General features: G+C 45.7%; 1 protein-coding gene across 2 annotated transcripts in view; it reads left to right on the forward strand.

The window, feature by feature from the left end:
- SIL1 (SIL1 nucleotide exchange factor) overlaps positions 1–12,615 on the forward strand; it is a 228,937-nt gene that overhangs the window by 40,578 nt on the left and 175,744 nt on the right. The window contains exons 2-3 of one of the 2 annotated variants that reach the window (XM_084780062.1): positions 9,358–9,461; positions 12,150–12,263. In XM_084780062.1, the coding sequence (XP_084636188.1) occupies positions 12,159–12,263 (105 nt within the window). In that variant the 5' untranslated portion in view covers positions 9,358–9,461; positions 12,150–12,158. The remainder of the gene's footprint in view (positions 1–9,357; positions 9,462–12,149; positions 12,264–12,615) is intronic. The other variant, XM_084780061.1, reaches the window with a different exon arrangement.

Here is a 12,615-nt window from a genome sequence, read left to right on the forward strand (position 1 = left end):
ATGTGGATATCTGGAATTGAACTTAGATCCTCTGGAAGAGCAGCCAATGCTCTTACTGCTGAGCCACCTCTCCAGCCCCCTAAACAATTTTTAAAATGGCCAATCATTTGATTTTCCATGATTTTTAAAAATGTTTTTTCTTTTTCTCAATTAAAAAATATATATTTAGTGGTAGGTAGCATTATTCCTTGAAGACAGAAGGAATAGGCTAGGCAGACAATTATCCCTAACCCTGTGGACTTGCCAGTGAGGTAGATTTCAGTTGTGACAAGCCTGTGGAGCAGAACCAAGAGGGCCTGTGCTCTACTTCTCTTTTTGTTGCTATGCTAAAATTATTTGGGGCCAGGTGTGGTAGTGCACGCCTTTTATCCCAGCATTCGGGAGGCAGAGGCAGGTGGATTGCTGTGAGTTCGAGGCCAGACTGGTCTATAAAGGGAGTCCAGGACAGCCAAGGCTACACAGAGAAACCCTGTCTCGAAAAAAAAAAATTGACTAAAGGCAAATTAGGGCAGGAAAGGGTTTTATCTTACACTTCCAGGCCACTGTCCATCACTGAAGGACTCAGGTCAAGAACCTTGAAAACAAGACTGCTTGTTATTCCACACAGCATTTCCTCCATCCAGGAACTCATTCACTGTCAAGAAGCACAGCAGAAACCATAGAAGAGTGTTGCTTGCTGCCTTGTTCTCTGGCTTACTTACTCAGCTTCCTTAGAGAGCCCATGGGAGGGAGGGAGGAATGGGAGGATACAAGGGAGGGGATAACCATTGAGATGTAATATGAATAAATTAATTAAAAAAAAAAACCAAACAAGATTAAAAAAAAAAAATACCCGCCCAGGGAATGGTTCTGCCCATAGTGGCTTTCCCACATAAGTTAACAATCAAGACAGTAACAGACATGCCCATATACTGCCTGATAAAAGACAGCTAGCTCAGCTTAGCCCTTTTCCAGGTGATTCTAGGCTATGCAAGTGACAGTTAATGCTAACTAGAAAACCTTGGGTAGGCTCGCTCCTTCCTTCCTTCCTCCCTTCCTCCCTTCCTCCCTTCCTTCCTTCCTCCCTCCCTCCCTCCCTCCCTCCCACAGGCTCTTGTGTTTCTGAGGCTGGCCTGGAGTTTAAAGCTGGCCTTAACTTGTGCTCTCCCTGCTTGCTGGTTCTCCTGAGATTACAGCAACCGCCCCCCCTCCATTTTAGTCACTTTCAATGTTTCAAACTTTACATTAGTATATATTATACATAAATAATTGGTCTTATGATATTTTCATACATGTATATATTGCATTTTGATCACATACACCCCATTATCACTTTCTCCCAACTCTTGAAAAAAAATAGCCTGACTAGAATGCAAGAGATAGTCTGCTCTGCCCTCAAACCTCCTTCTGTCTCAGTCTGCTAAGTGCTGTGATTACAGGCTTATACCACTGTGTCCATCCTTGTCTTCTGAGATACAAAGGAGATTTTAGCAGAACAGTGGCAATTCTACTCAAATTAGTATCTCAGCAAAGCCCAGGAAGGCTAGTACTGGGAGCATGGCAGCGGTAGTTCTGAGCTAGGGCCGCAGCAGCATAGAAGACTGCTGTTTCCAAGGAAATACTCTGCTTAATATTTTTAGCGTGTGGTCACGGCAGAACTAAATGTAGTTTCTGATCCCAAATTGGTAATAAATGTAGATATATTTAGAACTAGAAACAATGCATCTAAAATTCTCTGCTCCTTAACTGTGTGCCAAGTGCTGAGCTTAGGCTTCGCTGTCTCTTGGCTACCTACCCAGCCTCCCACCATCTTTTGGAGAAGGCGCCTGAATTTTCTCTGGGTGTTGGGTGGGTTTGTGAAACCCGTGAGTTATGGCTCTCTGAGTTATGTTGAGAGGCATCTGACTCTTTGTGTTTCTGCCCACGTATGTAAATGTGTATGTTTAAAAATTCCATCTCCCTTTCAAAATTTTAAGGATGTGGTATCATAAATAGCTGTGGGCTCTCAAGCACTTTAAAAATAAAGTATAACGTTTTAGTTACCTGAAGACAGTCAGAGCCAGCATGGGTAGTTGTAAGTTCTGTGCTTGGTGGCCTGTCTTCTCACACTGCCACAAAGTATTTTTGCAAGTAAACGTGTTTTGCTTTGTTTTCTTTGTGGGTGTCCTCTGTAAGTTAAGGAGCACCCTACATGTTGCCTATCTTAGAATTACAAAGTTGCATTTCAGGTTGGCTAATCAGTGCTTGCTTTCTAATGGCATGTCCCCCGAGAACTTTCTTTAGATAATAGTACTGTCTGAGCCTCAGATGTGGACAGCCACATTAGCTGTTGATTTTAAACCTTTTGATAGCAGTAATGATAGCTTTGGTGTGCTCTATTCTGTAATGTTGTACAGTAGGCTCAGGATCCTGAAGCTGTTGCTGAACTGTATCTATGTGGGGCTGTAAAGATTTGCTGCTCAAGGACCTGGTTCCCAGCACCCACACAGCAGCTAACAACTTGTCTATAACTCCAGTTTTAGGCGATCTGATGCCCTCTTCTGGCCTCTGAGGGCACTGTGTGAAAGCTGTGTATTTACATACATGCAGATAAAAAAACGGATACACATAAAAAATAAAGATAAATAAAAAGATAAGCTGTGTCTATGTGAGTCTGAATACCAAGTGCTTATAACCCACACCAGCACAGACTAAGGTTTGGATGTTACTTGAAGCTATGAACTGGAAATTTTGCCTTCCTCCAGAATCTTCTGGTCCTACGAAGAGACCCTGCTGTGTTCTGAAAGCCTAGAGGCAATAGGAGAAAGGACAGATGAATTCTGATCCCTGCTCTGCTGTGCTTGCTGTGGCTGCTCCTGAAACCCCCATACTGTATAGAGATAGAGAAGAACTACAGGAGGAGTGTGGAGACAGGCGTGTGGAGTTATCACGAAGCTGGACTTGGAAGCATCTTTGTGCTTTTGGTCAACTGGCACTGATGCAAAGGCAGCCAGTGTCACAGGTTTCAGTGTGTATACCCACCCTTTGTGCAGCCCAGGGTTCCAGGGCTGGACTCCAAACAGGGGCTGGACCGGGAGGCAGAGGCGATCCTGCATGGCCATGGGATCCTGACTGCTTTGCTTTGCTCAGAATATTCTCTAGTAATAGATATTGAACTACAAGCTTTTTAATTTCAATTTCAATTTTGTTAAAATAAGGTCACACTGTGTAGTCCTAGCTGGCCTGGAACTTTCTGTGTAGACCAGGCTGACCTCAAACTCACGGAGACCTGCTTGGCTCTGCTTCCTGAGTGCTGGGATCAGAGGTTTGCACCCCTGCATTCAACTCAGCTACAAGATTCTTTGAACCTCTACTTTGTCTCAGACACTGTTCTGTATGTTTTGCTATCTCATTTAATCTGATAACTGTACTACTAAGTAGTTATTTTCAATTCTCTTTATAAAGATATTGAGACTTAGCCACGTTAATCATCTAGCCCAAAGTCACGGAGTCAGGGGAAGCAGCGTCAGCCCAGTCGTTGTACTGGAGCAGAGGTGAGATGGAGTAGCATTTCCTGTAACCTGGATTGTTACCATCAGCATGGCTGTTCACTCTCAGGACCTCAGCAAAGCCAAGGAACGATTATGAAGGAGTGTCTTCTTAGCTCATTCTGTGCTTAGAGCTTGTCAGTGGTAGGCATACTGACTCTGTGTGTGTGTGTGTGTGTGTGTGTGTGTGTGTGTGTGACACAGTAGCCTGGACATGATAGAAGCAGGTCTTTCCACAAGAGGGCCCTATTTGGCTCATTTAAATTTTTCTGTCATGACATAAAATGTGAGTTTTAATTTATACTATTGCAAAACAAATAAAATGATGGACCCAGTTTCTGTGGCAGATTTCACAGATCACTGGAGACCCAGCCTGGCCTATGGAGAGCCTGGTTCTGGGGCTGAACTGGATTTCAATTCTCACTCTGTTGCTCTCTGGCTGCATGAACTCTGGCTAGTTACTTAACCTCTGCATTGTGGTCCCCTCGTGGGTAAAATGAACAGCACGTTAGAACCACCTTGGAGGGTCATTGGGAAGAGTAATGAGCTTAGCATTTTGCTCAGCACATAGATAGTGCTCTACACATGTTGGGCGTAGTTATTATTTGACAGAATTCATTTTCCTCTGGGATGCTGGGTTATTGCACTGGGAGACCCACATGGGGAAAGGAGTGTGTTTTTCTGCTCCACACTAATTGCTACAGTTGTAATCAGTAGGACTCAACAAATAACCAACGCTTCTGAGCAGACTAGGACAGACGGAGGGCTCGGAGTCAGTACAGTTATGTCTGGTTTGAGTTGATCCTTGGAGAATTTGCCGCCTTAACCCAGTTCTCTGATGGGATGATTGTCCCTCGCTGTCCTGGGAATGTGTGCCTTGGGACATGGCTATGTATTATTCTAGGAACCTGCTTCATGGTATGGAGAATCCCTCTATGATACTATTAGAGTATTTTAAAAATAGATTAAGATTGCAGTGGAATGTTGAGAATCTCCAAACTCCAAAGTGTACTACCTCATGCCTCCATTTTTTTAAAACACATGGCTCCTCTTTGAATGGCCTCTTGCTGCCTCATTGCAAATCCAGTGATCAATTCCTCTTTACTCAGACCTCTTTCTTGACGTTGCTGTCTACACCTTGATTTTTCTTGTAATTATCTCTTTTAAAAATATTTATTTTTAGCCGGGCGTGGTGGCGCACGCCTTTAATCCCAGCACTCGGGAGGCAGAGGCAGGCGGATCGCTGTGAGTTCGAGGCCAGCCTGGTCTACAAAGTGAGTCCAGGACAGCCAAGGCTACACAGAGAAACTCTGTCTCGAAAAACCAAAAAAAAAAAAAAAAAAAAAAAAAATTTATTTTTTATTATTTTTAATCATGTGTAGGTGTGTTTATCTGCATGTGAGTATGTTCATTTAAGTTCAGGTGCCCGCAGAGTCCAGAGGCCTCTGAACCCTTGGAGCTGGAGTTACAGACAGTTCTGAGCTGTGTGATGTGGGTGTTAGGAAGTGATCTCATGCCCTCTGGGAAAGCAACACGTGCTCCAGCTGCCGAGCCATCTTTCCAGCTCCTTCTCTTGCTCTCTTTCAAAAAATGTTTTTATTCATTCTTTGACTTAACCAGTGGCTATAGCACTGAAGAAAAATAACTCCTCCAGTAGTTATTAACTGCCGCAGCTCTTCAGCTAGGGTGGGGTCCCATGAGCTCCTCTCCATCCATGTAGGAGTTGACTGGCTTTGCCTTACGTAGGTCTTATGCAGGTAGCCACAGCTGCTGTGTGTTCATGAGTGCAATGGCCATATCTCACGTCCATAAGAGAGTGTTTCATACCACTCTGCACCATTCTGGCTCTCTTTCTGCCTCATTTCTGGTGATATTCCTTGAGCCATAGGAGAGAGGGAGGGAGGATACTCATTAGTCAGTTTTTCTTAGCTCTTTAACCAGGTATGAGTCTGCATTAACTACTGCCTACTGCAGAAACGTTCATCAAGTGCTGGTTATCGAGACCAGTCTAATCTATGGATGTAAACATATATAAAAGCAACTTGCCAGCAGGTCCATCTACAGCAGCAGTAGATTCTGCACTAGGGCCTATGACCTCTGTAGTCATGGACCAGATTTACAGTCCTCGTCCTGAATTCCCTGCTATGGAGTGGGCCTCTAATCTAGTCAGAAAGCAGTTGATTACCTCCCATAGTGTCATGCTGCTGTTGCCCCAATGGTTATACCTTGCCTGGCAAGCTGGTTTTGTGGTGCTCAGGTTCAGTCCGCTGTTGGATAAGATCATTGACGATGATTCTTTCCCATCGCACCTTCCAGCAGCTCCAACGCTAGCCAGCATGAAGGAGATTCTCAGGTCAGTTCCAGCTTGTCATGTATCCAGTGTGTGATGCCTTCAGCGTGAGGGTCTGACCATCTTGTCATGATGTGTAACCAAGAGCAATTGCATTAGTCTGTATTGTTTTGCGTACCTCTGGGGGCGTCCCTGACATGGAAATGTATCCCATACTTGGCACTGGGGTTCTCACCTAATAACCCATGGCTTCTAGGGACAGCTGTGCTCATCCACGGAGCCTCTGCTCTCTCGGACTGTGTAATTCTGCATACTAATCTTTCTGCTGCTCCTCTGGCGTCTCAGCCTGATGCCTTTCTTTTCCTAACCTGCAGTGGGCACTGAAGACTATTTTTGTTCTGTTATCCTTTGCTCTCTGAGGTTTCTCCATGAGACAGTGACTCTGCTTCTGTTGTTTTGGTCTTCACTCCTGTTCTGATGGCACCAAAATCCTTGCCCTACCCACTTTCCCTTTGCTTTTGTTTTCACCAGGCATGAAGTTATCAGAACCTTCATGGTTCTACTGCTGTGCTCTGTGGCTGATTAAGCAGCTGCCTTGTCATCTGGATTTCAGCAAGCCAAATGAAAACTGAGCCTTAGCTTCCAACATTGAGATTCTTTGAAGGCTGCGGCCAATCTGCAGAGGGACAGGCAAGGCTTCCTTTTAGTCAATCACTCTACTTGTCTCTTGATTGCTCTTAGATAGAGCCATTATTTTTTGTCTCTGAGATTGCAATTTTCTGATAATCTATTTAGCTACTTTCTTGAAAATATGTACTTCGTCCTACTGCAGTGGGCAGAGGTAGGTCACGTCCTCCCACCTCCTGGAGCACAAAGGACTGAATGTGTCTTCAGTGCTCTTTACATCTGTGTTGTTTGCTCTCCTTGCAGGGCTCTGCTCCCAGCTGGGCCTATCGAGCTCTCTCGGCCTCCTGTGTTGTCTGATAGGACCAGAATCTGCCCTGTGCTGCTGTCGGAGAGGCCTCTTGGGCTTGTCCCTTCAGGACTGTGAGAGTGACCTCTGGAACTTTCTATCTTCCTCTCTTCACCTTTGCTCCTGGCTACCCTGGATTTGAGCGACATCCCTCCTTGCTTCACCACAGGAATGGCCTTTCTACTTGGGGCAAATATAGCACCTGCTGTACAGATGCCTCTCAGTGCAGTGTGGCCGGCAAGTGGGTGGGCTGCAGCAGACAGCTGTATTTCCTTTGATAGTCACAGACTCTGTGTTCTGTTCTTTCTTGACTTTCTGCTTAGTTTGTATCTTGGGAGAACGCCTATTCGACTATTTCTCTTGCCCTTCAAGTTATTCTTTTCTTAAGCCTTTGCACATTGCTCTTCCATGTCAGGGCTGTCCTTTCAGTGTCCTCTTTGCGTTTCATATTTGTCTGCTTAAATTAGGTGGCTAGCTTCTGTTTGTGGAGAGGTGAGTGACTGTGTGTGCGTTTGTATGGCCCATAAATAGTAATGAATGTGTCTGTGGGACGAGCTCGTCTTCTAACCTTCAGTTTGCAAAGCACAGGGTGGTTTCACAGCTGTTCCTGCAGCTGGCAGTTCTGTGTGCTTGGGCCTGGCTCTCTGGATGCTAGTATGCTGAGAAAGCTCTGAGTGGATTGGATCTGCCCTGGGATTTTAGCTCAGAAGTGGCCATACTCAGGTGTGGGGGCTTTCGTTAACATCTGCTGTCCCCTCCTGGGAGCAGGCACCCACCAAAAGCCTGTGGGTTAGCTGGAGACTGTGTGGGGCTTGGAAGAGGTGTGGGCCCTAGGATGTGATTCCTGGGTTTGTGGTCTGCCTTGGTTGGCTGTGGGGTCAGGGACCACGGTAATTACTGTCCCCAAGGTGGAGGGCAATTAAGTACTGGCTGCTGCACCAAATACTTTTCATTCTTTACTTATTTAATTCTTCTGTCCATTCTTCATAGTAAAAACTCTTATGCCCATTTTATAGGTGAAAAAAGTAAAACTTAGCAAAAGTGTGTCTTTAATTTTTAAAATTACATTTATTTATTTAATTTTTATGTGTGTGGGTTCATGTTTTCCACAGCATGTGTGTGAAGGTCAGAGGACAACTTGTGGGACTCCTCTCCTTCTGCCATGTGGGTCCTTGGGACTGTACTCTGATCATCAGGCATGTTGCCAAGCGCCTTTACCAACTGAGCCATCCTTTCCAAAGCTGTGTCCGAGATCATGTAGCTAGGAGTTTGTCAGAACTGATCTTTTAAAGGCTGTCTGACTCTAAGTCACTGTGCTATGCTTTCTGCCCAATCTTTTTGTCTCTCTATGATTTTCTCCTTATAAATGAAATGTGAAATCTATGCCCTTTCACGTCTTCTAGAAGATGGAGGAAAACAGTATGTTTCCACATTCTGTAGACAGGACCAAGCTCAGAGACACCAAGATGGGCTGCTCATACAGCTTGCCTCGCACTGGACGTTTCCATGTTTCGGCCTTCTCTTTTTTCCCCTGTGCTCCGTGCCCATGACGTGGGGCAGCCAGCCTTGTCAGAACCTGCCTGCGACCCACAGTCCTCTCGCCCTCCCTTTACTGGTTTCTTGCCATCTTCTTTGCTTTCTTGTGTAAGGTTACTGGCAGTTGTCTTGTTTCCCGTAGGCCCAGTCTGTGTGGCTGGAGTGGAGGGACAGAGTGCCATGAGGTGCCAGGGAGGTGGGAGCTTGGTGGCCTCTCCTCAGCCGTTCCCCGAAGGCCTTTATGGGCAACGGTAAACTGACCGTACAGATTGTTGAGAGTGCCTGGCCTCTGTTCGAGTAGAGGCACCGCCTCCAAATGGCCAGTCTTGATAGAAGAACGGCCATCTCAAGTACCTTACTATCTCCCTGTCAGAGCCCAGGGTACTAAAGGAAAGTGTCTCTGGGGGACACGGAGATCGCTTCCTCTTTCCTGGACTGAGGGTGCTTTAAGTTGGATGAAGCCATAAATGTGAAGTTTGCAGATGTGTTGTCTGTGAAGGCCAAGCGCGATGGGAGGGGTTGCTTGGCAGGCCATGCAGGTGAACCCACAAGCACTTGGGCCACGTGCTGTGGGAGGGCACTCCCCTTAGGCCTGGTGGGCTGCCATGACTTTGGCTTAATGTTTTAGTTTTCTTTTGTGGTCCCAGATGCCTGGGTCCCTGCTTGTGGTTCTTGGATCATCCTGGCAAAACAGGAGCTATGTGCTTTCTCCCTCTCCGCCGGCTTCAGCCAAAGTTCAAGGCAAGCTTTGTCTGCATTCTCCCTACCAAAACCAAATGACATGGCTGCAGGCTAGGCCTTAAAGGACGGACACTTGCCCCTGCTACATGCTGCCGTTTGTACTTGTTCTCTGCATATCCCTGCAAAGCCCAGGAAAACTTACTCCTTTGACCTAACCTCACTTGACCTAGATCTCTCCTCAGGCCACTCCTAACTCTTTGCTGCTCTCTCTTGAGGGGAAACAGATGGAATCAGTGTGTGGTCCTTGTGGAATTATTGAGGGGAGATGAAAGATCCATGTTCAATTGATCTCTCTTCCTTTGTATTGACAGAAAATGTTCCTGCTGACATGAGTGTGTGTGCAGGAGATGAAGTGACGAGAGCCCTGTGAGGGCTGACATCTCTCTGCCCTCTAGTCCCATTCCTACTCAAGGAGGTGAGGAAGCTGCTGTGTGTGCATCGGCTGGCCCTGACCTATGGTTCCTCAGTCTCTTCTGGGCTTCTTGTTCATTTGTCATTTTGCCCTTGACTTCTTCCATTTGTCCTTCTCATTGCCAGTTGCGTATTTACCCCTGGCTTAGGAAGGGCCCATATGACTGCATGTGCACATGCATGTATGCATGAGTGCTGTCACGCAGTGAAGAGCATCTCTGGCTTTGGGGTTAATGTGCTTTGTTTTTCTTCCCTCCTCTCCCTTTCTTTCTTTTCTTTTAAGATAGCATCTCACTCCACGGTCCAGCAGTCTGGCCTTGAGCTTGCAGTGGTCCTCCTGACTGAGCTTTCCAAGGCCTTGGATTGCAGATGTGAACCACCAATGCCTGCCTATTTTCTTTTGTTTTATATTGTGATAACATTAGGTCTCCCAAAATTTCCTGCCTCGCATTGGGAGGTCTAGGGCTGTGCTCTCTTGAGACCCTCCTCCCTGGGCCTCCCTGGCCTCTCTTAATATGCCAGCCCCTTCCCTTGTCCATCCTCAGCCTCACTCTTTCTATCACCCTGGACATGGCCAGGCACCTGCTCAGAACAGTGTAGTTGCTGTGAACTCATTCTCCATCTCTCAGTGTGATTGGTGCCCCCAGGAAGCCAGGATGCTGGGAGGAACTTGTGTGGCACTCAGCAGTTCCATTTTGTGATTTAAAAAAAAAAAATGGAGAGGGAGACTGGCAGAAAGCAAAAGCTGTTGCTGCTGGGTGAATGTAGCAGCTATTTTTAGTGCTAAGCCGTTGCTTTTCCGTTTGCCTGTGCTTTTTTAGCACAGTGCTGGTCCAGCAGGGCTGTTTTCTTTCAGGGCCACAGATGTCCTTAGGGAAGGTTTCTGTCTGGCCCTGGGAAGACGTGGGCTGGTCAAAGGGCAGTAACTTCTGACACTGACAGAGCCAGCCATTTGGAGCAGGGCGGAGTGCAGCAGGCGTAGGAGACACACACGTAAACATGACACTCTTCAGATATACAGGAATTCTCTCTGTAACTGATTGTTACACCACTGCCAAGGAGACTGCCGAGGCAGTTGCATCAGGGCTGAACGTTATGTATAATGCGTCTTCCAAGAGTCTCACTTCGAGTGAAGTTTTGTTGTGCTTGTTCAGGGTTTTTCTTCCTGCCTTCTAGGTTATGTACTGCTTAATGTCCGCTCTAGTTTACTGACCAACTTCTGTTACAAATTGCATTACTGCTCTTTAAGCAGAAACTCTGTATTAAACATTAGTTCCCCGCCCTCCCTTTCTTTCAACCCCTTGAAGATGGATTCTACTTTCTTTCTCTATGATATCTAAATACTTCATGAGGGCTAATATATGCCATTTTGTGTCTGGCTTATTTTGCTTAATGTAATGTTTTGGGGTTTGTGCTGCAGTGTGTATCCAATTTCATGATTTTTATATGACTAACAATCCATCCTGTTTATGTAGCAGGTTTTTTAGTCTGTGTGTGTGTGTGTGTGTGTGTGTGTGTGTGTGTGTGTGTTTACGGGATCTTACATATGTAGTGTGGTTTGAACTCACTATACAGCCAAGGCTGGCTCTGAAGTCCTGGTCCTTCTGCTTGTGCCTCCCAGCTGCTGGGATTAGAGGTGTGCGCCACTGTGCCTGCCCAAACCCCTGTGTTGCTGGGTACCTGGATTAGCTGCACTTGGTGAGAACTGTGAAGAGTTCTCTGAATACAGATACACAGGTAGCTGCTTGAATTCCTGCTTCCTACTTCCCTTAGCTGTATTCCTAGGAGCAAAATTGCTATGCAGCATTTTTTAAATGTAGCTTGTTTTTATTTATTTATTTATTATTTTTTAAAAAGTAGTCCAGGATGGCATTAAACTCTTTAATGATCTTCCTGCCTGCTTAAATGTAGAGTTTTTGTTTGTTTTGTTTTAGGTTTATTTTTAACCATGCATACTAATGTGCCACTGTATGAGCATTACACACAGGTGTAGGTGCTGCAGAGGCCAGAAGAGAGGGTTTCAGACTCCCTGGAGCTACAATTATAGGTGATTGTTAGCCACCTGACATGGGTGCTGGGAACTGCAGAAAACACCATGAGGTTTGATAGCAAATGCACTGAATCTGTTTGTTGTTTTGGTTAGGATTGTCATCTTAACAATATTGTCCCCAATCCAGAAATATAGGATGTCTCTCTGTCTTGTTAACATCTACTAATATTTGTGCTGTGGTTGGTTTGGTCATTTAAAAAGTAGTGCAGAAGATTCTGTGGCTTAGAGACATTGAGCTTTGCTAGGTTAGAGGATGCTGATGGTATGTCAGCTGTGATATGGATATGGTTAAAAGAAGATGTTACAGATATTGATATGGACTTGGTCTTGTTTCTGATCACATGCAGTTCAAGTGGTTACTTCCTCCTTTTCCCACTGTAGCCAGTAACACTTTCCACAAGCCCAGGTACTGTCAGTGAGGAAGGGAGGGCCAGGGCTATTACAGCAAACGCGTTTCTAATCAGGGCATATCACTGAGCTATGGGAGGTGGAGGTGGGAGCTATAGAGGTTTATCTAGCAGTAGTGGAAGGCCTGCTACACTTCTGGCAGGAAATGTCTGGCATTGTGGTGTAAGCGCTGCCATGGGGATCGTGATAGCGGCAAGCAGGCGCTGACCTCTGTCTCCATGCTTGTACCCTCAGGTCCTGCTTATGGTTCTTCCGCACCTGCCCTCAACTAGAATGGCTCCTCAAGGAATGCTGCTTGGGCTGCTGTTGACTTCCTGTTTCACTTGCTGCCTCAGTTGTCAGAACTCGGTAAGTGTCTTCCTGCAGATTGGAGCAGGCAGGAGGAGGCCTGAGACAGCTTCCTTGTCCCCAAGACCACTGTGGGGTGGGCTAGACTTGGGGTTTTCTGTTTTATGGGAATGTGGTCTCCTTTTTCTCATTTCTGATTCGTTTAATCTCTGTTTAAAGGTCATGGCAGTTTCCCTTTGGGAGGACAATGATGATAGCAGTGATGACAATAAAATAATAATAAGCTTCCATGTGCTAAGCATTGAACTCAATGTTCAATATATATATATATATATTTTAAACTAATTTATTTATTTTATGTGCATTGGTGTTTAGTCTGCATGTAAATCTGTGTAAGGGTGTCAGATCTTGG

The sequence above is a fragment of the Acomys minous genome (assembly GCF_964271855.1).
Source record: "Acomys minous genome assembly, chromosome: 4".
Lineage (NCBI taxonomy): Eukaryota > Metazoa > Chordata > Mammalia > Rodentia > Muridae > Acomys > Acomys minous.